The following is a 24545-nucleotide window of genomic DNA, read 5'->3' as shown; positions in this document are numbered from 1 at the left end:
GCAAATCTGGGAAGGAGGGCTCTTGGTTAGCAATCCTTGGCCTCTGCTCAGTGATGTGGATGTGCCCTCCTGGGCAAGCTGTTTCTAAAAGTTAAAAGGAAACCTGTCCTGTGAGGCTCTGTGGGGAGGGGGAAATATCAGGGGTAGAGGATAAAACAGGGGCAGGGCCATGCTGGGCTGGACTTGTTAATTCCAAGAGTTGTTCCAGTCTCGGCATCAAACCCACCTGAGTGCTTGAGTCTCTGTTCCAGTGGATGACAACCGTCATCCCATGGAATCTTCCCAATAATCTGTGGCTTAGGTACTGTTTTTGCCTGTGTTTTTGAGATGGGAGAACTGAAGCCTAGAGATTAAACAGTTTACTCACAGTCATACAGCTAGGGGCTTCCCGGGTGGCACGAATGGTAAAGAATCCACCTGCCAGTGCAGGAGACATACGAGATGCGGGTTTGATCCCTGGATCAGGAAGATCCCTCGGAGGAGAAAATGGCAACCCACTGCAGTATTCTGGCCTGGAAAAATCTTAGGGACAGAAGAGCCTGGCGGGCTACAGTTCATAGGGTTGCAAAGAGTAAGATACGACTGAAACGACTTAGTGTGCACATATGCATACAGCTGGTTCGAGGCAGGATTGGGATTTGAATTCAGTGTCTGACCACAAGCCAGCCTGCTTGTTCTTCCCCTAGGTTGACTGCATACTGTGTGCCTGCCTTCTGAAGGGCGGGCTGGATTGCTGCTTTCTAGTTCCCAGTTGCTGGGGTTCTGGATAGGGACCTCTGTGTCTCAGGTGGACACACGAGCAGCCTTCGAGATGGACAGCCATGGGTTTTGGCCCCGACTCTGTACGGACTCTTTCTAGCATAGGACCTCAGGCCTGTCCTGTCACCTCTCAAAAGTCTGATGACAGGGAGTGAACACCCTGGGTGCAGGGCCTGGCTCACAGCGTGTGCCCGCAGAGAGACAGCGGCATTGCAGAGAGAACTGGGGGGTACGTGGTGGCTTCGGCATGCACGTGTGCAGAACTTCAGAGCCCGTTAAATCTGAAAAATACTGCGTATGCACATTTTTGGCTTAAACAGAGTTCCATTTTACAAAGTCCATAACCCAGCTTTAATATTATTACATGCCCCAGACTGGGATTGATTCCAGGATGAGAGTTTTATTATGCTGTATAGAATTTCTCCTGTGTTCTCCTAGTGCATGGCTACCACCTCCACCCGCCTCGTCTCACACAGCAGGACGTGGGGTGGCCGGGACACTCCGTCCCTCCCCAGCTTGGTTCTGTGGGCTTGGGGTAGAGTGGAGAGGTGAGTTGCACTGTGGCGTCGCTGGCCCAGGACTGCTGACCACGGGACAATCAACTCCAGCATGTCCTGAGGTCTGTCTGTCAGCACTCGGTATAAAGGATAGCACCCCACACTTTGCCAACCTCTGAGAGTGTCTTGTTTGTTTCTTGGAATAATCGAGAAAGCCTTCACATCTCGGTGGTGATCTGAGGGGCTCTTGGTAGGAGGTCAGTGTCTGGAGGATCAGGGAGAGGTCTGGGTCTTCACTCTACTCCTGTGAGGGGCACATGGCTTTATCTCAAGTGGATACTCTGGTTATAGATAGTAATGGCCTGTAGCTCTGTGTAGAGAAAGAATGTGATTCTGCATCTGATTCGAGGCAGTGCTGTGATTGATTTGTGATGTCTGCTGGGGGTGCAAGGATGGGGGAACCGTACAGATATGGCACTTATTTGCTGTTTAGGTTTTGTTCTGAGTATTTTACATCTCTGTGAAACCAACAAAAGTCCCTTTGTAGACTTGATCCTTTCACCCTTGGTCATGGGTATCATAGGGACTCCCTAGGGACTCCCCCAAAGGATCCTTCCTCCTTGCCCTGTGTCTTGCACACACCACGCTCCCCACCCCCTACCCCCACCACAAATGACCTGTTTGCACAACTTCAAAACTCACAGGCCCATCTCTGTTCTCTCTTTCAGTTGAAGAGGGGGAGGCCTCGGACTTCTCGCTGGCCTGGGATTCCTCCGTGACGGCATCAGGTAAATGCCCAGGGGCCGGCTGGAAACTTGGTGGGGGTCCTGGGGGGCTGGCTCAGAAAACTCAGAAAGCCACCCAGCTGGTTATGGAAGTCATATTCTTCCTGTCACATTCCTGTCTCCAGTCCAGATTACCCCGTGCAACGTGATTTTTATATCAGTTCCATATGGTCAATAAAATCTATTACATACGGAGGCTAATATGCCCTTATTCCCCTGGGGGCCGTGTTCCCCTCTTGTGGGCATACTCAGTTGGGCCACCGCACCCCCACTATGCAGGCTTTGAAGCTCCCTGCCATGGGCGTTCCTGCACACTCTTTCCAGCCTAATTGCATAAAAGCCACTCTAATGGGACCTTTAAACTCCAATCGAAATCAGAATTCCTTTATTTGCCTTCCTGGAAGGGGCTGCATCGCACTCTCGGGTGGGCAGACCCGAGCCCACACCTCCAGGGGGAGGTAAGAAGGAGCGATCAGAATGCAGGGGGCGTGGCCATTGGAGGGTGATGGGGGTGACTAGGCCATCAGGGAACTTGGGTTTTCCTGCTCAGTTCTGCACTTGCCTAAGTGCCTTCTGGTGCCTCAGTTTCCCCAGCTATAGAAAGAGGTGGGTGAATGAGGTTTATCTCCCTATAAAGTTCTAGAATCTGGAGCTGCCCATGGAGCTTGGGATTGCAGCTGGCTTGGGGTCCTTGGGAGCTCCTGAATGGAGGGCACCACTCTGCCATTTGCTGTGCAAGTTGTCAGCCTTGTTGACAGCAGGGCCCTTGTTCCCTTTCCAGTAGGCCCCAGACTCTTCTGCCTTGTCCCCTGTCCCAGGATCCTTGCCATCTGTCTCCAGTTCCATGGGGGAGAATCTTGGGCCTGAGAAGACCTGTGAGGGAGCCATTTAGTTCAGCTTCCTTGTCTTTTAGGTGTGGAAATTGAGGCAAAGAGGGAGGTATGCTCTGGGTCAGTCGTTGCAGAAACGAGGTGTTAGGCGTCAGGCGTACCAACACTTAACACTTGAACGGTTACACATCGAATTTGTGATTTTATGGCTGCATGTGATATAAGATGATGCGGAAGTCATTTAAGTGAGAAAATTGTGTTGACAAAGTTTTTAAGTAATAATGCTTGGATTCAGGAAAAAATCATGAAGATGGTTCCCAGGTGACTGAAATATGGGGAATGCTGGTACAGACTGAGCTGCAGGCAAGTGGGGAGCCAGTACCTGAAACCAGGTTCCTGGACTCCTGGTCCAGGGCTCTCTGCAGTGGGAGCTGTGCTGCTTGGAAAGTCCGAAGGGTCCTGGTTGGGTCCTGGCTGGCTCAGGTTTGGGTACTGCGGTATCTGCAGGTGCCTGGTTCTTGGTGGCAGGGGCTCCCTCTAGGGCAGGGGCCGGGTATGAAGCCAGGGTGGGGAGGTGCAAGCGTTCTCAGGAGGAGAGTCCTGAGTTAGGACAGGCCTTGGGGGCCACACTGTAGGCAGGATAAGAGGAGGTGCTGGGTGGCCCATGCCCTGTCTCTTTCTGTGCGGTTGAGATGCATTCCCCACGCTCGGAGGAACACTGCAAGGTTGTGAAACTCCACGTCTCATCCAGGCGTCCTGACGGATGTGGGGGTGCACGTGCTCAGGCTTGCAGCCAGCTCTGATGAGGGTCCCCGCTGTGCTCCAAACCCCCGCACCAGAAAAGCGCCCAGCCTGGTCGTGTCCATATAAGGGCCTCCCTCCCAGCTGTGTTCCCAGTGGTGCGAGCGGCGACGAGGACAGACCAGGACAGCAGCAGCATGCGGGAGGGTGTGGTGGGTGCGGAGCTCTGTGCAGGGGGTGTCAGGGCCTGGGCGTATCTCCTGTAGAAAGCAGGGGTGATGCCGAGGGCTGTGTGCGGGCCTGGGGTCCACGACACCCTGATGCCACAGTGGGAGCACCAGCCTTCGGGCCTTCGGGAGCTCTTGGGAGTGGTGGAGGGCGTGCAGCTTGCAAGTTTCCAGCCAAGAGCTGAGCGCACCCTGCACGCGCAGGCAGGAGGAGGTGCTCGACCCCTCGTGACTCCCTCCGGCCCTCAGGGACTCCCTGGTGCTGGCCAGCTTTCGGTCATCCGCTCGGAGGCGGGAAAGGGAAGGCCGAGCATCCCGGGCATTGGATAATCCACAGCCGGGCAATGGATTGTTCCGTTTCCTTTGGCCTGATTCTGATTGTGTCTTTTTGACAGCGCATGCACGTGATAGGTTTTCCTTCCCAATCCTGTTGGACTCAGGCTATTAAAGTCAGCTTGTATTCCCTGAGCACGGGACTTGTGAGATGGCGCAAGTCCCGGGTGGCAGGATGAGGTTGGTAGGGGAGGCAGTCCTGGACGTGGGGCCTGGCGTTTGGTGAGCACATACTTGGTCTGTGCCAGGACACGGAGCAAACGTGTTTTACCCCCCAGGGTCTCCCTGAGCCATCGTGACAACCCTGGGAGCTGGGTGGTATTTCCGGCAGCAAGTCCACAGTTTCTCCACGGGCTGGTTCGGGGCTGCCATCTGGTAGAGGATGGGGCCAAAGGCCTGGCTGAGGCTGCTTTAGAATAACGCTTCTCATTAAGCTGAGAAAATGTCACTTGGCTGCATCAGAGAATGGGGGCAGGTGCCAAAGAAGATTATGGGGGAGCAAAGCCTCCCCAAGCCACCCTTGGCACCATCACTGAGAGCTGCCGTCCTCATTTGGTGGATGAGGGAAGGAGGCTTGGAACGGTGCGGCAGCAGATCCGCCATCCCCAGCCAGGATGCTGTGGAGCAGGGGCTCGAACCCGAGTCCTTCTGCCCCCGGAGCCTGGGGTGTAACCTCCACGCTGCCCGCCACTGGGAGGTAGATAGCTGAGCAGAGATCCGAGGCTTCGTGGGGGCTTTACCGTGGTCCCTGGCGGCGGAAGGCCCAAGCGGGCCATGGAGGGCCTTTTGGCTCATCAGACCGGAGGAACGCAGGGTGAGGTGAAGAGGGAGGCAGAGAGCATCTTGCTGGGAGTGCGGAGCCGTGAACACTGGGCAGCTCCGCCCCCTCTCCCCAGGGTGCTGGCTGTCCCCTCGCCCGCTTTTCCTGGCTCTGGGAGCATGATGGAGAGCGGCAATAAAGAAGCAGGAGGCACAGTGGCCTCTGCTCCTGTGGGAACCCGGTGGCCACCGCCCCCAGGAGCACCCTGACCTGCTCTGTCTGTGCCCTTGAGTCAGGGCCCCAACAGTGATGGAGAGCCCCGCCTAGCAGGGAGGCGAGCAGGGTGAGCATCTCCCTGCAGTTCTCCCTTCTGGCCAGGGCGTCACGGGAGGAGGGGGCTGCCCTTGCCTCTCCGCTGGCAAAGAGGGGGCTGCTGGTGGCAGAACCTGGGCGAAGGAGACTGTTCAGAGGTGGGTGTGGGTTTTAACTCATTTCCCATTGCATCCTGTTTTTTTCTGATCCATAGAAAGGGGGATGAAGGGACAGTATCTTGTGTGTGTGCTAAGTCACTTCAGTCGTGTCCGACTCTGTGCGACCCTGCAGACTGTAGCCCGCCAGGCTCCTCTGTCCACGAGATTCTCCAGGCAATAACACTGGAGCGGGTTGCCATGCTCTCCTCCAGGGGATCTTCCCGACCCAGGGATCAAACCCTTGTCTCTCACGTCTCCCACATTGGCAGGCGGGTTCTTTACCACTAGTGCCACCTGGAAAGCCCCAAGCATCCAGTGGAAGGAAGTGTGGATTCTCTTCCCAAATGCACAGAGCATTGCGCACGTGATTTGGGGGGCGGGGTCATAGATTACTCTCAAGCTTTTCTTCCTACTTTGCCAGGCCGTGAATTCAGATTCCTTAGAGAACTGTGAGAGTCCTTTGTGAAAGCCCACAAGGGTCCCAAGCTCAAAGGCTCACCTGGGGCAGGCTGGTGGCACAGGTGAGCGGGCAGGTGGCAGGGAGGTGGCGCTGTGCACTGCGCCCCAGGCCTTGCCACCGGGACAGCCGTACCTCAGTGCCAGCTGATTGCTGACAGGTTACCTGGGCCCAGAATCCCCACATCATCTTAGTTTTAAAAAGAGAAGCCAGAGAGCTGGATTTTTATCTGGTGTTCCTAGACTGAAAAATTAGCAACTCAAGTCTTTTTAAAGCAGCTCATATTGGGATATGAGGGTTCCAATGTTTCCACATCCTCATTAATACGTGTAATTTTCCTTTTTTTGTGGATTCTAGCTTTCCTAGATGTGAAATGCTATCTCATTTTGGTCAATCGATATATTTGAAAAAACACTGCTTAGGACAAATAATGTCCCCCTGCCAGCTGATTTCATTCTGGCCACCATTAAATCGTTGCCAAGTGCGTCTCTACGCAGGGGCCACTTTCCAGGCCTCTCTGCGCCCCGCCGCCTGCCTCCAGCCCAGCTCAGTGGGGAGGTCCTTTCTTCCTCAGTGCTTCTTCTCTCTTCCCCTAGGCCCTTTGGAATGAGCCATCTGAGTGGCAGGCACCAGGATGATAGCAGCCTACAGTGGGTGGTTTCAGGGAACCAAACCAACCATGCTCTGCTTTGCCTCCCTTTTGCTGGTCACTAAGTCTGAGCTGGGAGATGAAGGGGCTCACCTTTGTGTAACTGCCTCACCAGAACCTCCTGCCTCCCTGGACCAGGTTTCAGGGCAGGCTGGGCTTCCTTCCAGCATGGCTGCTCTGGAGCAAGCTGGGGATGGAGCGCAAGGAGGGTCTGGGACAGTCTGGTGATGGAAAACAGTTCATTTGTTGACACCCACTCACTGTCAATGCCTGGACAGGTTAGTCAGCTTTAGGTCTGGCACGGCGACACACATACTTGCGGTTGGAGAGAAACAGTCAGTATAATCGATTGTATGTGAATGGCCCAGCAGCCTGAGACCTTACTGGTGTGATCAGAGTTTCAGGCCTTCCTGCCCCGTTGTAGGTCTCATCGTCCTGGTTAACGAAACCATCACTCCCATGCAGGAGTCGCTTCTAGGAGCCAGTTCTCCTTCTTGGTGCCTTTCACAGACAGAAACTGAGGCACACGGACGCTAGTGACTTGCTTCAAGGTCACACAGCTAGGAAGTGGCAGAGCCGGGATTTGAACCCAGACAGGTGGCGCAGTTGGTTAAAGAATCCGTCCTGCCAATGCAGGAGATGCAAGAGATGCGGGATTGATCCCTGGGTCGGGGAGATCCCCTGGAGGAGGAAATGGCAACCCACTCCAGTATTCTTGACTGGGAAATCCCATGGATAGAGGAGCCTGGTGGGCTGTATGGTCCATGGGGTTGCAAAGAGTTGGACATGGCTGAGCGTGCGCACACACACACAGCTCCAGCATTACTGTGAATTGTACTGTGAATTGTGAGATGAAATTGTAAATGGAAGATCTGCCTGTGAGAATGTTGGTCCAGGCTCTCTGTGTCAGAGGGGAACCAGAGGCTCAGGGCTGGGCTCAGCTCAGTGCTCAGGTCCCTTCTGGGTCAGTTGGGAGTCTTACGAGGGCCAGGCCTCCTGGATTGCTGCCGGAAGGGAGAGGAGATGCCTGTTTAGAAGGCCTTGAACACACTTCCCATCTTCAAAGGCCAGATCTGGAAAACACTGTGGGTCATGCTGTCTATAGAGACTCCCACCGCCTGACCCCAGCCCGCCTGCCTCTAGGTCCCCCTGCGTGTTGGGTGTGTGTGCAGTTTGCGGTGGGGTGGTGGGTCTGTGTTAGGGCTGCAGGCTCAGAGACATGCTCAGAGGGGGAGAAGATTAGAGTGGCATCTGGGTGTCCGGTGCCTGGGGGCTCCTTGGTGGAGGGAGGCTGGAAGCCTTTCCTTTAATCTGACTCCGGTTAGCTGTGGGATGGGGAAGTGGTCAGTGCCCCCATCACGGACAAAGGTGGCAGCCTCCTCACCCCCTGCGGTCCTTTACCTCCAGGTTTCGACCAGTGAACTTGACGGAAATGTCTGGAAGACTGGGCCTTTCTCTTCAGGGAGTTGAGGCCCCTTGGTGCAGCCCAGCCTGCTCCTCTGAAACTTCTCAGGGCTTCCTTCCCACCCTGCCGGTGTTTTTCTAGAGCATATATTTATTATTTCAACTACTTCACGGAGACTCCACCCACCACTCTGTGCTTCTGCACACTTGCTGTTTACATTTCTCTTGGCTCGCTTTCCAGCTCCATCCCTTCTCTCGAGATGAAGTGCAGGCTGAATGCACCAGTGGGCTCTGTGGAGCACCGGTGGGCTCTGTGGAGCCCCCGTGAGCCCCGAGCTTCTCGGAGACCTCTCGATCCACATACCCTGCCCTCAGTCACCACATCGGGGTCTCTGGGAGGATGGGCATTCATTGCCTCAACTGCCCCTCCCCGCTGGACACTTGAACCGTGTTCAGTTTTGGACTCATGAACAATGCTCTTACCAGCGTCTTTGTGTCGGTGGTCTTTTTCCCCTTTGGACTTTTTCTTAGGGGCTCCCAGGACATTTTGACTTCTTCAGTCCTCAGATCAAGGCTGGAGAGACTGTCTCCCTCTCTCCTCTCCTCTCCCCCAGGGTTCCCTCACCCTGAATTTTCTCCTGAGTGACTGCCTTACCCTGGCTCATCGGTGAGGGTATCCCTACTCCTCCTCCTGTGATCCTGGGCTGACGAAGGATGCTGCCAGATGCCCCTGACTCCCGGCTGGCTCGGCTGGTGCTGCCCACCTCCTGCGCTTGAGCCCCCAACCCAGTCATTTCCTCCACAAGGACCAGGGGACATCTTAAAGGAGCAGCAAAGTCCTAAATAGATGGAGAATTTCCGAGCATTTTAAAGACTTATGAAATGCGTTTTTATATGGGGCCAGCTGGGGAGTTTCTCATTAGCTCTGCTGGGGCGTCTGTGGGGAGTTGAGCTGAGTGGAGCCAGGCAGGCGGGGTAGGAAGATGCGGTGGCCCCGAGCTCACCGGGGGAGCACGGCAGGCATGCGCCGACTGGTCTGTACCGTGGACCCCTGGCCAGGCGGGCCTTTGTTAGCGCTGCTTCCCCCAGCTCAGGAGGCCTCGGAGACCTTCAGGTGGTGACTGGAGCTGAGAGGTGGCCACTCTGTTACCATGGTGAGCGGTCCACGAGGTAGGGCATCTGTGCCCCGAGTGCACACGGAGGCATGCACTTGTGTGTGTGTGTGTGTGGTGTGTGTGCGAGTATGCCCAGGTGCCTCGGCCCTGACTCAGACTCTTGGGGGCTCTGTGGCCTCTGCACCCCTCTGTGCTGTGTCCCAGGCCCTTGGGGCTGACTTGGCCCAGCTCTCCAAGGGGATGTGGTATTTCCTGCCCACCCTTTCCTCTGGCTCTGGACCAGCCAGGGGCCCCGCTGGGCTGCACTGTACATCGCTTCCTCTGTGCCACGTCTGCCACGCACATGTGTGTGCACGTGTATGCTGGCGCCTGGCGTACGTGCAAGGGAGTGTGTGTGTGTGTGCTGTGTCTCTCTTCTGACGCTTTTTTTCTCTCCCCCGTGGCCTGACTGATGGCTTCGCTGCGGGGGGAGTGGTTTGTCTTGCTGAGTTCACCTCCAAGGGTGGACTTGGAGCTTCCTCGGAGGCAGAGCCTCTGTGCCATTTGTCCTGTACCCACAGGCTGGTGCACAGCGGCTGTTCTGCCATCGTACCCTTGCTCTCTGCAGTGAAGTTGCAAGCTCCCAGCCCTGCCGACTGGGGACTGTCCACTCCACGAGCCCAGTGTGTCTGCCCTCGCCTCTCCTGGGGCTCTGGAGTTTTTCACAGGCACCAGTGATGAGGGCTGTCCTGACGGAGGGGCTGGTCCTACTTTATTCAACCGTGGGTGCTCCCTAGGGTCTGGGCCCCCACTGATGGATGTTGGAAATCAGCAGTTATTTTGGTGCCTTGAAGCCTGGCTATACACCAGGGCCACATTCAGGCGTGTATGTGGGTGTGGGCCCCGGGAGTGATGATGACATTGTTCCTCGGGATTTGAGGGAGGTCTCACTGTGGTTTCCAGGCGTGGTTTACATTGGCCCTGCTCAAACTTGACCATGTAGGCAAATTTGGTGATCTTGTTAAAATGCAGATGCTGACTCAGCCGTTCTGGGAGGGGTCTGAGATTCTGCATGCTAAGCCAGCTCCAGAGTGGTGTTGATGGCCCACCCACCACCTGGAGCAGTGAGGGTTTAGAGGGTGTGATGAGTTAAGCCCTCTCAACCCACTCCCCTTGACTCTTGTTCTGGCGGGGGCCCTCTGCCTGCGGAGCTCCACGTTCAGAGCTCAGGCTACATGACGCCTCCTCCAGGAGGCCACCACGATTGCCCTGCCATAATTACTGTGCCTGCCCCTGAGTCTTGGGGGCTGCCTTCATCCTGGTCCTCACTGCCGTCTGCTTGGCAATGACGTTCCTCCTGTATGTGCCTGGTTCCCTTGCTGTTCTGCTCACTCCCTCAGGCAACGACCATGTCTGATTCTCTAAGCTCCCAGAGCTGGGCTCTGTCTTGGTCGCTGACAGCCGCCGAGCCAAAGTTTGCCAAGGTGGAGAACTTCGCTTCTGCCTCTTCATCTGTATTTTCCCTTGGCAGCACAAGGTCAGATTGTTGTTCCCTTTGTTAAGACCAAGAATTGGGTTTGAGGTTGAAGATACTACCTGTGTGACCTTGAGTAAGTTACTCAACCTCTCTGTGCTGTCCATGTCCTCATCTGAAATGGGGATGCTTATCGTGCTTCCTGGGACCATTGTGAGGACGATATGAGGGGATGCACGGAGCTTAGCTATAGCCCCCAAGGGTGGCAGCTGGCGCTCTCCCCTCTTACTTTCTGTAATATATTGACAGCATGTTGAGGGAAGCTTGGCTTGGAGCTTAGCTCCGAGTCTTGATCTGTGTGGGCCATAGAGGGCTCCGACTGGCCCCTCCCTTCCTCCTTTTCCTTGTCTTGATCGGCAATCTCTAGGCGTCGCCACAGTGGGCAGGGTGCTCATGCCTTCACCCCCATGCAGGGTTGGGGTGGGACTGAGCTCTCAAGGGACCATCCTTTCTCATGCTGACCTGGGAGTGGGCACTGCCTGTTTCCCCTGTGGAGAAGGCCAGCGTGGGGTTGGAGTTGGCAGGGGGGTAGTGGGCAGGGTCTGAAAGCCAGAGGCTCTGAGGCTATCTTATGATCAAGCTCCTTCCCTGGGTGGGGCTTGATGCACCCACCGTGCGGCCATGGGTCCGTGCCTGGCAGGAAATGGCCAAGGTCAGCCCAGTCATGCAGCCTGGCTGGTCCTGGCTTCCTGGGCGGGCACTCCGCAGGGCCCAGCTTCTGGGATGGGTATGTTTAGCACCGTGTCAGTCACAGTCCTGTTGTAGGCAGTGGGAGGCCCGCAGGGGTTAGGCGGTTGTCGTCTCTGCTGATCCTCTCTTAAAATTCTTGAGCGTGAGGATGTGTGGGTACGTGCGTACGTTCTGTCTCCCTCTCTGTCTCTTGCTCCATGTGTGTTAGGTTGAGCCTGGCTAACTGATGCCTCTCTGGTTCAAAAAACCCATTATTTTGCGCACACTGATAGATGGCTCCTTCCTTGCTGTTGTGCTTGGTTGCTTCAATGGATGGCTGCTGGCTGTACTTAGTAGTTAGCACATCAGGCTGATACTGAATCCAGTAAACAGGAGACACTTTTGCTTCTGCTGTTCTATTTCTCTGGGCTAAATGCTTTGCAAACCGTGCAAGGTTGTGGAGGCAAGGGTAGTGCCTGCTTTGCTCACCGTTGCATTCTCAATAACCATAATTATAAGCAACTGTAATAACAATAACCATGAAAAAAACCAACCATCTAGTGAGCATTTGCTGGGGCCAGGCAGGGGCCATGTACCTGACATGCGTCTTTCATTTAACTCCCTTAACCACAGGTGGTAGGAGGTAGTATCATGCCCATCTCACAGATGAGCAGCTGAGGCTCAGAGAGGTTGAGAGACAGGTGCAGGCTTTCACAGCTGATCCGGGCCAGGGCAGGATTTGAACCTGGGTTGGTTTTGTCTGAGTCCAGGGTCTGTTCCTCTGGAGTTGCTCCTTCATAGTGACCAGGACCCAGTGGAGGTGTAAGGCATCTTTGTGGGGGGACATCCCCAAGGATGTGCTAAGAACCCTAGAGGTCATGGTGGCGACACACACTTCCAGGGTCAGTGTGGGGGTGATGACTGCTGATGGACACAAGCCCAGGAATGCTCTTCAATAGTGGTGTGTAGCAGTGACACGTCATTTTGCCTGCATGCACACACACTCATATACACTTGTTCACAAACATCAGCACACTGCCTACACATTCTAGACACACGTACATACCCACTTCCACACACAATGCAGGGCACATATGCAGACATTCACATGTTCCTCCACACCTCACATGCACACACATGCACTCACGTGCAAATGCGCATGCCCCGTATGTGAATGCTTACACGCACATACACAGGGCACGTATGCACACACTTCCAAACATGAGCATATACCCAGATAGGCACACACCGGCACTCCTAGGCTTGCAGATGAGCAGAAAGAGCTGCTTCTGGGATCTCTTTTCAAGGACGAGGACAGTTCTCCCCACCCAAGGAGGCTCCCGAGATGTCCAGGTCATCCCCTTACTCTCGTTCTGCTTTTCCTTTGTTGTACACTCAGGGCTTCAGACATTCTTTCCGACCAAAGATCCACACCCCTGCTGTTGGGCCCGGCGCTGGGCAGACCCGGGTGCAGACAGAGACCCCAGTGGCCATCTGTCCGCGCGCCTGGCCCGGCCCGCTCTGGCCCATGTGCACCCCACCCCTAACTTGGACATGACTTCATTTCCACTCTGCACCTGCCACTTTAAGAGCCCAGGGCCGGGTGGGCCTGTCCCCAGAGTCGGGCTGGGGGAGGCTGGACAGCTGCGGGTTGGGGGAAGCTTTGTTAGCTCCCAGGGGCCTCCCGGAGTCCGGGCTAGGCTGGGGAAGCTGCAACAAAGGCCGACAATGGCCTCCTTCCCTCCCCGGGCGGCCTCGGAGCAGGGCCTGGCTGGGCGGCCTCTGGGGGCCCCTGTTATTTCCTGTGCTGGCTGCGGGGCTCCTGGCCAGCCGCAGTGGGCAGGAAGCGGGGCTGGGCATCTCCTCCCCACCCGCTGGGCTGGCTCTCTCAGGCCAGAGGAGCTGCTGCTGTTAGCCGGGCTAGCGCGGCCCGCCTGCCCCGCCATCCTCTGCTCGGGCCTGCTTGGAGGCCAGCCCCGCTCGTGTCTGCCCAGACTTCCCCGGACGGGAAACCCAAGCCCATCCCTGCTGCCCTGTCCCTGCTGCAGACCCCACGTGCTCCACCATCTGCCCCCCAGCCTTTGTGGTCGCAGTGCTGGCCCCACAGAACTGAGGATGGGTGCGGCTGGGAACACTGGGTTGGTTAATGCTGAGTTCATCTGGGGTTGTGTTAGAAGGAAGCTTAGATTTAGTGTTAGCGTTAAGGTTAAGTAGTCGATTTAGTGTTAGGGTTAAAGTGAGGTTTACCAGCCCTCAAGGCCAGAAAGAGGAGTTTTGCATGGGGTTGAAGCAAACAGACCTTTGCATCAATCCTTGCTTCACCTCCAAAGTGTTCATCACCTAATCATAAGGGGTCTTCGGCCACAGACACGCAGTGGTGACCTGCCCTCCAGGCTCGTATTCTAGAATGAGGAGACGGGGGGCAGCTGAACACATACAGCTCTACTCTTGGCTTCTTAGCTGTGAGTGTGGACTTGACTCAATTATTCACCTCTCCAGGGCTCAATTTCCTGATCTGTAAAGTGGGGAGACTAAATCCCTACCTTTTGACATTGTTATATGAATGAGTAAGGGAAAGATGCGTGTTCACACAGTGCCTGGCACATAGCAAGCATCCAACAAACACCAGCTCTAGTGACTATGTTTCATTCGGCTGTGCCGCCCGGCATGTGGGATCTTAGTTCCCTGACTAGGAGTTGAACCTGTGTCCCCTGCATTGGAAGAGCAGAGTCTTAACCACTGGACCCCCAGGGTAGTCCCAAAACAGGAGTTAATTATCATATGTACTTTATTTTTAATTAGTTTATGAAGTTTTGGTCACACTGTGTGGCATGGGGCTTGAGGATCTTAGGTTCCTGACCAAGGATTGAACCTGTGACCGCTGAATTGAGAGAGTGGAGTCTTAATCACTGGACCACCAGGGAAGCCTGCCAGTTCTGGTGATTATTAATGAAACAAGATGATGTGCCCAGGTGTCACTGGGCAGTTAAAGTAATCGATGAAAGAACTAGTTATGTCAGCAGCCAAGGGTCAGGGTCACTGCCGGTGAGCTTCCTGGCAGCTGAGGCCAAAAGAGAAATAAGATGAAGTAGACACCTCTGTCTCATTCAAGCACTTGGGACTGACGAACGTTTATCCCTGGCACTAAATGCTGAGGAATTTACTGCGTGGATCCTCATTAATCATTGAACAAACAATAGCTCTGTCTGAATAACAATTTGGCACACAATACAGAAACATCTTTCCTCGATTTCTTTCTTAAATTGACCCTGGAAAATGCTCAGGGCCTAAGTGCACAGCACAGCCGTGGAGTTACGTGCAGTACAGCCTGGAGGGGATGCGGCAGAGACAGGGCGTCTCAGCTGGCTGCGTCCTGGGAAGCTGCTCAGGTTACCTTCCTAAGTGCCTGGTTAAGTGCAATCAGGCAGTTTCCTTTAAGGCAGAGCCCTTGGTCTGCAAGTGGTTGCTCTCAATCTTGGGGAGGACTCATCAGATTTTTTTTTAATTGGAACATAATTGCTGTACAACATTATATAGGGCATAAGTGTGCAATATGCGTGTGTGTGTGTGTGTGTGTGTGTGTGTGCTCAGTCATGTCCAACTCTTTGGAGCCCGCAGGGCTCCTCTCTCCATGGGATTTTCCAGGCAAGAATACTGGAGTGAGTTGCCATTTCCTGCTCCAGGGGATCTTCCCGACCCAGGGTTCAAACCCAGGTCTCTTGCATCTCCTGTACTGGCAGGCAGATTCTTTACCACTGTGCCACCTGGAACACCGTAGGTGTGTAATAAATAGTGAATTATAATTTTTTAAAAGTTTTATTCCGTTTATAGCTATTATAAAATATTGCCCGTGTCCCCCATGTTGTATAAGATATCCGTGTAGCTTTTTTACACCTAATAGTTTATACATCCTAATCCCCTAACCCTGTATTGCCCCTCCCTCCTTCCCTCTCCCCCTGTAACCACTAGTTTGTTCTCTATATCCGGGAGTCGGCTTCTTTTTTGTTATTTGCATGTTTGTTTACGGCTGCACTGGGTCTTTGTTGGTGCTGGCAGGCTTTCTCTAGTTGCGGCGAGTGGGGGCTGCTCTCCACTGCAGTGCACAGGCTTCTCCTGGCATTGACTTCTCTTGTTGCAGAGCATGGCCCCAGGGTGCGTAGGCTCAGCAGTTGTGGCCTCCTGGGGTCTTCCCAGACCAGGGGTCGAACTTCTGTCCTCTACACTCGCAGGCGGAATCTTAACTATGGACCACCAGGGAAGCCCTTCTTCCTTTTCTTTTTTTAAAAATTTTAACCTCAGAAACTCCTCTCTCATTTTTGAGGAACATGTATCCCCAGCTCAGGGAGTCTTGGAACACATTTTGGGAAGCTCTGTTTACATCTTTATGTTTTGAGGTCAAAACCCAGGAGATACCTCGCCCACTGGGTCCCCCACCTTCTCAGCTCGGATTATCATCAGGCTGTGGTTAGCATGTTGGGCCTGAGGGCTTTCAACCAGCAGAGCCCACCCCTTGTTCACTTTTTGCCAGATTACTGTATTACTTATTTGAGCAGAGCCCAGCTCTCAGGAGGGACACAGCCAGGGAGAATGAGGCTCAGAAAGGTTAAGAGGGCACATGGCTGGGGCTGCTATTGCAGGATCTGTCCATAGACGCACACGCCCAAATGCACACACGCATACCGAGACACGCTCACACGCAGCCTCTCTTTGCTTTGCACGTAAAGTGTGAACATTGTTCTGTGCCCAAGATGGAGAAAGTCCAGCTGCAGCCCCCTCTGCCCCCTCGCCTCCAAGCTGGCAGGGTGGTGGGCCTGGCCCCAGGAAGGTCTGCCAGTGGCCACTCGTCCCTGTGTCTGGCGGGCGCCCCGTGGAGTTTCCATGGTGAGCTCTCCTTTGGGGGCCCCTGGGTGGGACTTTCCATCTGGGTGGAAACCTGACCCGCAGGCCCCGGGAAGGAGGAAATGCCTTCCCCAAATGTGGAGAGAAAGAACAGAGAGGCAGCCAGCCTGGGACTCCAGCCAGAGCCCCCGACTCCTGTGAAGCCGCAGAGCTTGGGGACCCGGCGGGATCTGGGGCCTGGCTGCTTGGGACCCACCCCTCAGTGAAGGCACAGCCCAGGTGGAGTTGCAGCCTCACGCAGTGCGATCTGCTTGGGGGCTGACAGCCCTTTGTCCCTGCGGTTCCGGGGGCCTCGAGTGTGTGCGCATCCGTGCCTTCTCTTCCTGGAGAGATCCAGTAGCCGATTGGTAAGTGGCTGGTCAGGATTCAGACTTGGCTCCTGTCCCCGAGGTCCCCTGTACTTGCCACCCTGCCCCCTGGACTCCGTCAAGCAGGCATTTCCACAGGTATCATCTCACTGAATCTTTGAAGCAGCACTTTGACATTGGTATTAGTATCATTCCTATTCCCCTATGTGAAAACTGAGCCTCAGAGAGGCTAGGGGTCTTGCCCAGTGTCACACAGCAAGTTTGTGGCAGAGCCGACAGCAGTCTGTGCATGCGTTCAGGTCATTACTAGCTCCATTCTCCCACTTTGTACGTGCTGAGTCGCTTCAGTCGTGTCCAACTCTGTGACCCTGTGGACTGTAGCCCGCCCGGCTCCTCTCTCCATGGGATTCTCCAGGCAGGAATCCTGGAGTGGGTTGCTATGCCCTCCTCCAGGGCATCTCCCACGTTATATGCTCATTTACCAGGAGAGAGCAGTAACAATTTAAAGAGAGTTGGCGATTGCAGTCAATGGGGGGCTCTGTAGGTGAGTCTGGGAAGCAGGTGAGGGTCTGCGTGGCCCCTCACGGGGCACGTGGCTGTGACCCTGTCGCTTTAAGATGGGTGTCTTCAGGTCTCACGCCTGACCCAAGAGCCAAGCCCGTCCTGGACAGCATCCTTGTGTGTATCCCACATCATGGCGTCTGCATCTCAGGGAAGATGGCGTTTTCATCTCACAGGCTGACTTTAGAGCCTGGCACCCCTTTTCCCCTCCCCAGCCCACCCCCAAGCTGAGACACCACCCAGGGGCCAGGGATGGTCCTGAATCTGACCCACAGGTTTGCGAAGGGACCACAGGGTGAGGGTGGAGGATGGACCCGGGTGCTGAGTTGTCTCCATCACGGGTGTTGTCCTTGGTCCTCCTGGAGCACCATCCCAGACTGTGTCCTGGGGCCTGACCAGCTGGGAAGTGCCTGCTTGGGCCCTGACAGAAGTTTCCGTAAAGGGAACTTGTCTGGTGTCAGGGAGAGATTGACCCACCCGCTTCTCCACAGCCAGCCAGTACCCTCCATCTCTGGCCTGGGAGAGGGCAGGGGGGTGCTGGGCACCTTGGCCCCTGCTGCTGTGGGGGATGGGCTCTTGTCCTCGTGGCCTACAGCACAATGGCCTCCAGGGCTCAGGTCAAGGTTTGGGGATGCAGATGAAGGGGGAACTTGGGGAGTGCTGAACGGCAGGAGCACTAGACTGGGAGTCCAGAGCTCCCCGCTCCAGGCCCGGCTCTGGCTGGCCCGGCTCTGTGGCTGGCCGGGTGCAGGGGCCCTCAGCAGCCTGGGCGGTACCCTGAGGCAGGTGGTCCCACAGAGGATCTTGCTGGAGCATTTTGCTGGGAGAGTCAAGTCAGGTGGAGGACCCCGCAATCCCGGATATGTTCTCTTACATATCATCGAATAGAGGTTTGAGTCCTGTGTCCTCATTTCCAGCCCTGTGCCCTGGCTTGGGCTGTGTCCCCATCCTGCAATGCCCTCCTCATCACCTACCCCAAAGCTGCAAGCCCTTCAAGGCCCAGCCGATTGCCTGTCCTCTGTGAAGCCTTTGCATATGTTTCCCGGGGGCCTGTTCTTTCTATGAACTCCTGTCCTGCCCTTTGCAGTCTCTGAAGGACCACATGGCAGCTTGTCCCTTTCCCTTAACTGTTCAGAGGCTCCATCTCCTCCATCACTCCACCTCCTCTGACGCTTTCTCTCCCTCCTGCCCCTAGTAATCCAGCATGAGGCTCAAGTTGGGCTTTATTCGCTGATGGACAGTTTCTCAGAACATACTTCACCAGGAAGTTCCACTGAACGTCTAACCACTGTCTCCGTTGCTGCTGGAAGAACATCAGTGCTGGTGTTGCAGGACCTCTTCTTGATGGCCAGGGATGGCTGTGAGCCGAGCCAGCTCACAAGTCACCAGCCGAATGACTCAGCTCACCAGCTGAGTCACCGCTGGCAAGGTCCCAACAGGCTGCACTCCATCCGTCATAAATGTCACTGAGCACCTACTAAGTGTCAGGACTGTTCTACGTGGTGAGCAGGGCCAAAGAAGTTCCTGCTGTGGGTCTAGTGGGGGAGATGACGCAGGCACAGTACATAAACCAGTAAATAGATCATGTGTTCTGCATTTCTGCTGGAAGGGGACCAGCAGGGTGGCCAGTTAGAGATGATGGGGTGATCGGGAGCAGAGGCCTCTGCTGAGGAGAGGGTGTTTGAGCAAAGGGGGTATGGGTCATGCGGAGTGGGTAGGTGCAGTGTTCTAGTCGCTGTTCCTCATGGGAGTGAGCTGGGCTCATTGAAAGACAGAGAAGGGAAATAGCATCACTGTGGCTGGAATAGAGAGAACCAGGGGCAGCGGGGCATGGAGTGAGGTTGGGGAGCTGAGAAGGGAGGCAGGCAGCAGCAGCTCACGGAGGGCCCTGAGCCATGTGGGTTTTATTCTAAGTTGAAGGGGAGCTGGGGAGGGGCCCCCTTAGCTGTGTGGGCAGTGAAGCTTACTTCATACCCATTCCGTTGAGAGATGGAGGGGCTGAGACCAGGGGCAGGAGGTGAAGAGTTTAGACTGGGAATTTCCTCTGGAGAAGGTCCAACAGAATTTGCTCCTGGGTTGGATGTTGGGGATGAGAAAAGAAGGGGACCCATGGACATCTCCAAGGTTTTCGGCTGAGTGGCGGGATGGCCAGAGGGGCCCTTCACTGTGATGGCAGTCCTGGGAAGAGCCGCTGGGGTGCTGATGGTGGCTGTGGGCTCAAGAGTTAGATGGTGGCCTTAAGTTTGAGATGCCTCGTAGATATAGATGAGCGATTGAATGTGTGTGGTCCTGTGACCTAGGGAGGATGATTCCAGGGGTGTGTTTGGGTGTCATGAGTGTGTCATTAGTACCTAACCCTGGAATGGATATACCTACCAGCAGCGTGAGCCTGGACTGAGCAAAACAGTTGAGATCTGTGTCCAGGAGACATCAGTATTGAAGGCTGGAGTGAGGAGGAGAGACGGAGGAGAGAGACGAGTGGTCAGGGAGGTGGGAGGAAACCCAGGAGAGGCTGGGTCCTCACCACACAATGAAGACGGAGTCCCTGGGCAGGTTCAGAGCTTTACAGAGCGGGGTCCTGTGACCTTGTGGGGACCAAATCTTCTTACGGATGTGGTCAAGTTGCTTGCGATTTGTGCGAATGGGAAGGAAGACCCGCCTCACGACTCTCACACTTGGTGGGAGCCGGAGCTGCTAAAAACAGCCTTTGCTTGAAACCATTCTGGGGCGAGCAGAGATGGGGTTCAGGGGTTAATGAAATGAACTCTCGTCTGCAGACTGGCCCATCTGGGGGTGTCAGCACCGAGCACCCCCCTTCCTGCCTCCCGCTTGGGAAATGTACCCACGGCTGGACCAGAGGTGGTGTCTGGGAGCGGCAGACTGTCCGTGGTGGAGTCCAGCTGTGAGCGAGCCCTCAGCGCTGAAATTGCCAGCCTTGCGCAGCCCAGAGCCAGCCCGCGGAAGTGGGCCAGCCGCACCTCCGTACAGGATTAGAGGGATGTGTAATGGATTAAAGATCAAAAATGTTAATTAAGAAATGGTCTTTTCTAATAAGATGCCTTCAAGGGCACAGGCCTGAAAAGGAGGGGATTTCTCATTTTGGCAACACGATTTCTGTTGTAATGAAATTGGTTCACAGACAGTGGGGAGGACCCGACGTTAAGTCTCGTTTTAAAGACGTCTCCATCCAAATTAATTAGCAATAAAAAACGGAGGCCCGAATGTCAGGCTGGCAGGCAGGCATTGTGTGGTGGCTTGGCAGGAAGGCTGCATGGACTCCAGAGAATTTCCTCTGTAGCCCAGGGCCGCTGGAATTTTATATCTGGGGGGCACATTCCAGGAGGCTTAGTGCGGTCTGTCTCTGGGGTCGAGAAATGAAGCTTGGTTGGATGCTAGGTCTAACTTGATGGGAGCTTGCTGTGTGACTTTTAGCTGCCTGTGGCCCTTTCTGATCATTCCTCTAAATTTCCTTTCTTATCAACTGTGGGTGACAATGAAAACTCTCTTATCCACCTTCGTGGTCTGTTGGAGCAAAAAGATTCTTAGATTTTGAAAACTCTAAACTCTGTATGTGAATCAATGAGATTATTGCTAAAGGAAGATTTATTCTTTGTGTACCTGGTTCAGCCCTGGCCAGGCCACACATTTTGTTGACTCATTCATCTGTCAATGGAGACTTGGGCTGTGAAGTCCCTTAGGTTGTTTGCATGTCTCAGGAGGGCACCATAGCCTGATGGTTAAGAACTGGGCTCTGCCTGTTATACAGAGTGAAGTAAGTTAAAAAGAGAAATATACAAATATCGTATATTAATGCATATATATGGAATCTATGAAAAAATGCTATGGATAAACCTATTTGCAGGGCAACAAGAGACACAGACATAGAGAACACTTGTGGGCTTCCCTGGTGGCTCAGCTGGTAAAGAATCCGCCTGGACTGTGGGAGACCCGGGTTCGATCCCTGGGTTGGGAAGATCCCTGGAGAAGGGAAAGGCTACCCACTCCAGTATCCTGGCCTGGAGAATTCTGTGGACTAGTCCACGGGTCGCAAAGAGTAGGACACGACTGAGCGACTTTCACTTCACTTCACTTCACTTCACTGTGGGAAGGAGGGGAAGGAGATGGTGGGGCGGATTGGGAGAGTCGCCTTGAAACACATACATATATGTAAACATTTACATATATGTAAAATGGATACTCAATGGAAATTTGCTGTATGGCGCAGGGAGCTCAGCCGGGTGCTCTGTGACAACCTAGAGGGGTGGGATGGGCTGGGGAGTGGGAGGGAGGCTCAAGAAGGAGTTTGTATACCTATGGCTGATTCATACCGATGGATGGCAGAAACTGAGACAACATTGCGCGGCAGTTACCCTCCAATTTAAAACAACTTTAAAAAGGACAATAAATTAAAAAAGAAAAAAAAGAACGGCTCTGGAGTCTGCCCGGTCATCAACATGTACATAAGCTCTGCCTCCTGCTTGGGAGCCTAGCGGAGCTATTCGCCTTCTGTGAGCATCAGTCTCCTTGTCTGTGAAATGTAGCCAGTGTCTCTGTCTGCTCACACTGCTGTGAGGTGTGAGGGGAGAGAACCCACAGTGAGCCTGAGTGCTCGGGAGGTGTGGTGTGGTGCGCAGTGCTGGGCGCTGGAGCTTTTCCTCTTCAGAAGCCTTGGGATCTGTGTGTCGGTTCCAGACTGATCCTGAGTTGGAGGCCGGCTGTTTCTGAGTTTCCTGGACCCTCCGCTGTGCAGAACCTCATTCTTACAAGAAGCTGGAGGAGGGAGAGTCCTTCGGAGCTTGCTCTGAAGGTTCTAAGACTTGAGCAAAGTGTGGACCCACACATCCAGGGGAGTCTCCCACTGCTTCCGATCAGAACATGCTCTGTCTGATGAAATCGTGCATGTTTTTTTGCCTACCCCACATCTTGTTTTCTGTGGCAGTGATGTTGGGAGCAAGACAGAGAAGGGAGAGAAGTTTTTTGCTTTTTTTTTTTTTTACTGTCCTCTTTTCTCTGGGTGGAGATTGTACACACTTCTACATCTTGCTGCCACTTTAATCTTACTGTGGCTGCAAACTCTCACTTTACTTTTTAACAAATATAAAAAAGTCTCATTGTTTTATTTAATGGTATTTGCCTGAAACTGAATTTTTGTCTCGTATTGATACCATGAATTCTGTTTTCCTTTTTCTTGCATCTGCCTGCCTTTTTTCAAGATTTTACTTTTTTTCCCCCAGGAAACTTAAAAAAAAATTACGATAAAATATACATGACATACAATTTACTGTCTTAGCCATGGTCAAGCGTCCAGGGAACATGTGTCATTAGGAACATTCACGCTGTTGTGTAATCGTCACCCCCATCCATCTCCAAAATTCTTTTCGCCTTCCCAAACGGAAACTCTTGAACAGTTTTTGTCCTTTTGTGTCCAGATTAAGCCACCCAGCATGTCCTCACGGTCATCAAAGTTGTAGCATGTGTCAGAATTTCCTTCTTTTTTAAGGCTGACTAATATTCTGGGCTTCCCTGGTAGCTCAGACGGTAAAGCGTCTGCCTACAATGTGGGAGACCAGCGTTCGATCCCTGGGTCGGGAAGATCCCCTGGAGGAGGAAATGGCAGCCCACTCCAGTATTCTTGCCTGGAGAATCCCATGGACAGAGGAGCCTGGTGGGCTACAGTACATAGGCTCGCAAAGAGTCGGACATGACTGAGCAGCTTCACTTCATATTCTGCTGTATGCGTACCCCACATTTTGTTTATCCATTTATCAGTCTATAGAGACGTGGATTGCTTAATTTTTTGGGAAAACTGCCATGTGGCTTTACCACGTTACAACACCCACACCTAAAGCTCTGTCTGAGAAGGAATGTGGAGGGCGTGGACTTTTCTTGTCTCTCACCTGGATGAAGGACGCCAGTGGCAAGAGGCTCGCTGGGTGTGGCTCTCAGGGGCGAGGGTTCGGTGAGGTTCCCTGCGTGGAGTGGAGCACTCTCCCCAACCCTCCCAGCTCTGGCCCAGCCTCCTACCCACCACCACCTGGCCACAGGTGACCCTCTGATGCAGCCCCTTCCCGCCCTCCCCGTCGCACTAAGGCAGACTGTCTCAGCACCCGTGGTGCTCAGAGGAGAGAGGGAGCTCTTTGCTCAGAGAAGTGCGGTTGCCACTTGTGGTCATGGAGATGCTTTAAACCTCAAAGCGGTAACTGTGGGATGAGCTGCTCTGTGGTCTAAGGTCTGCCCTTAGTGACACTGACCGGAGAGAGAAAGGACAGGACGGGACCTGACCTTTAAGAAAGCAAAAGTGAAGAGTATGGCCTCGGCAATGAGGACGCATGGCCGACTGCCGTCCCTGAGTATTGGATGAATGGCCCAGACACAACACGGGGTGAGAGGAGCCAGACACAAAAGGAGCATGCTGCATGCGCCCATCATGTGGCGTCCAGGACTGGGCAGCGTGGCGTCTGGTGGCCGAGGTCAGGCAGTCATTGGCCTCGGGGCATGGCTGGGAGGGGGGGGGGTGTGCAGTCTGCGGGGCCTTGAGAAGGTCTTCTGTAAAAATGTGCCGCCCAGTTTGCTCAAGATTTGCACATTACTGCATCTAAGTTGTTTCAATAAAAAGGGGACATGAAAATAAAAATAAACATAAAACATCTTCATTTCAGAGATGTGGAGGCTGTGGGCTCTTTACTTAATTCATTTCCCCATGAGTTATTAGGGTCTGTATTCCAAGATCCACTGCTGGGTCTGACTCAACGAGCCTTTCACACCGAGGGTGAAGTTACTGAGGGCGGAGGGTATTGGGGGACCCGGCCTGTCCTGTTAATGTCCTGTGTCACAGGGGAGGGGGCTGCGAGCCCTTCACTGCTCCCTACCGTTCTTGGAAAGTAGGGTTCAGACCTTATGCCAGGAAATTGTTCTGGCATGGGATCCAGGACGCCCATCTTTTCTCTTCTTCCTGGCCTGACCTCGGGTGAATTGCCCGCCTCCTATGAGCCCTGGTTCTGTGGTCTAGATGCCAGGACGGCCTCAGTGCTGGGAAAGCATGCGGGGCGTCTGTGTACCTCTAAAGGGCTGGGCACAGGCTGCTGAGTGGGGAATTCTGTCCTGGCACCTGTGTGCCTCCCACGGCCAAGTTGAGGGGAGACGAGGGAGGGGCGGATGCTGCCCAGGCGGGAACTCGGTGGGGGTCCCTTCCGTGTGGGGCAGGGCTGGGTGGGAGGTTTTGATTCACTGGGGTGTTTTGTCATAACTGTACCAGCACTGCCCCTCCAGGGGTCAGGGCCCTGAGGCTCTGCTTCTGGATCTCAACTCTGTTGCTGAGTGGTTTTTCAACAGGGATTTCTTCATTCATTCATCTCCTCATTAAGCCTTATTTGAACACTGTTACTGTGCTTCCGGGTGGGGGTTGTGTCCAGATGAATACTGTTTGGAATTAGCCAGTCGTGGGAGGAGAAGAGGGGGGATCATCTTCTTAGCATCTTCCACGTGCCCAGCTGAGCGCCAGGGGTTTCGGAACCCGTGTTGCCCCATTTAATCTGAGCGACTACTCTGTGCACTGGTTGTCATCGCTT

General features: G+C 54.2%; 1 protein-coding gene across 1 annotated transcript in view; it reads left to right on the top strand.

The window, feature by feature from the left end:
* Window positions 1–24545, top strand: part of ZNF423 (zinc finger protein 423) — a 342900-nt gene that overhangs the window by 54565 nt on the left and 263790 nt on the right. The window contains exon 2 of the mRNA XM_027977817.3: window positions 1985–2044. Within this exon, the coding sequence (XP_027833618.2) occupies window positions 1985–2044 (60 nt within the window). The remainder of the gene's footprint in view (window positions 1–1984; window positions 2045–24545) is intronic.

Source organism: Ovis aries, chromosome 14, assembly GCF_016772045.2.
Source record: "Ovis aries strain OAR_USU_Benz2616 breed Rambouillet chromosome 14, ARS-UI_Ramb_v3.0, whole genome shotgun sequence".
Lineage (NCBI taxonomy): Eukaryota > Metazoa > Chordata > Mammalia > Artiodactyla > Bovidae > Ovis > Ovis aries.
The sequence above is the reverse complement of the archived record's forward strand: the minus strand, read 5'-3'. Positions and strand labels throughout refer to the sequence as shown.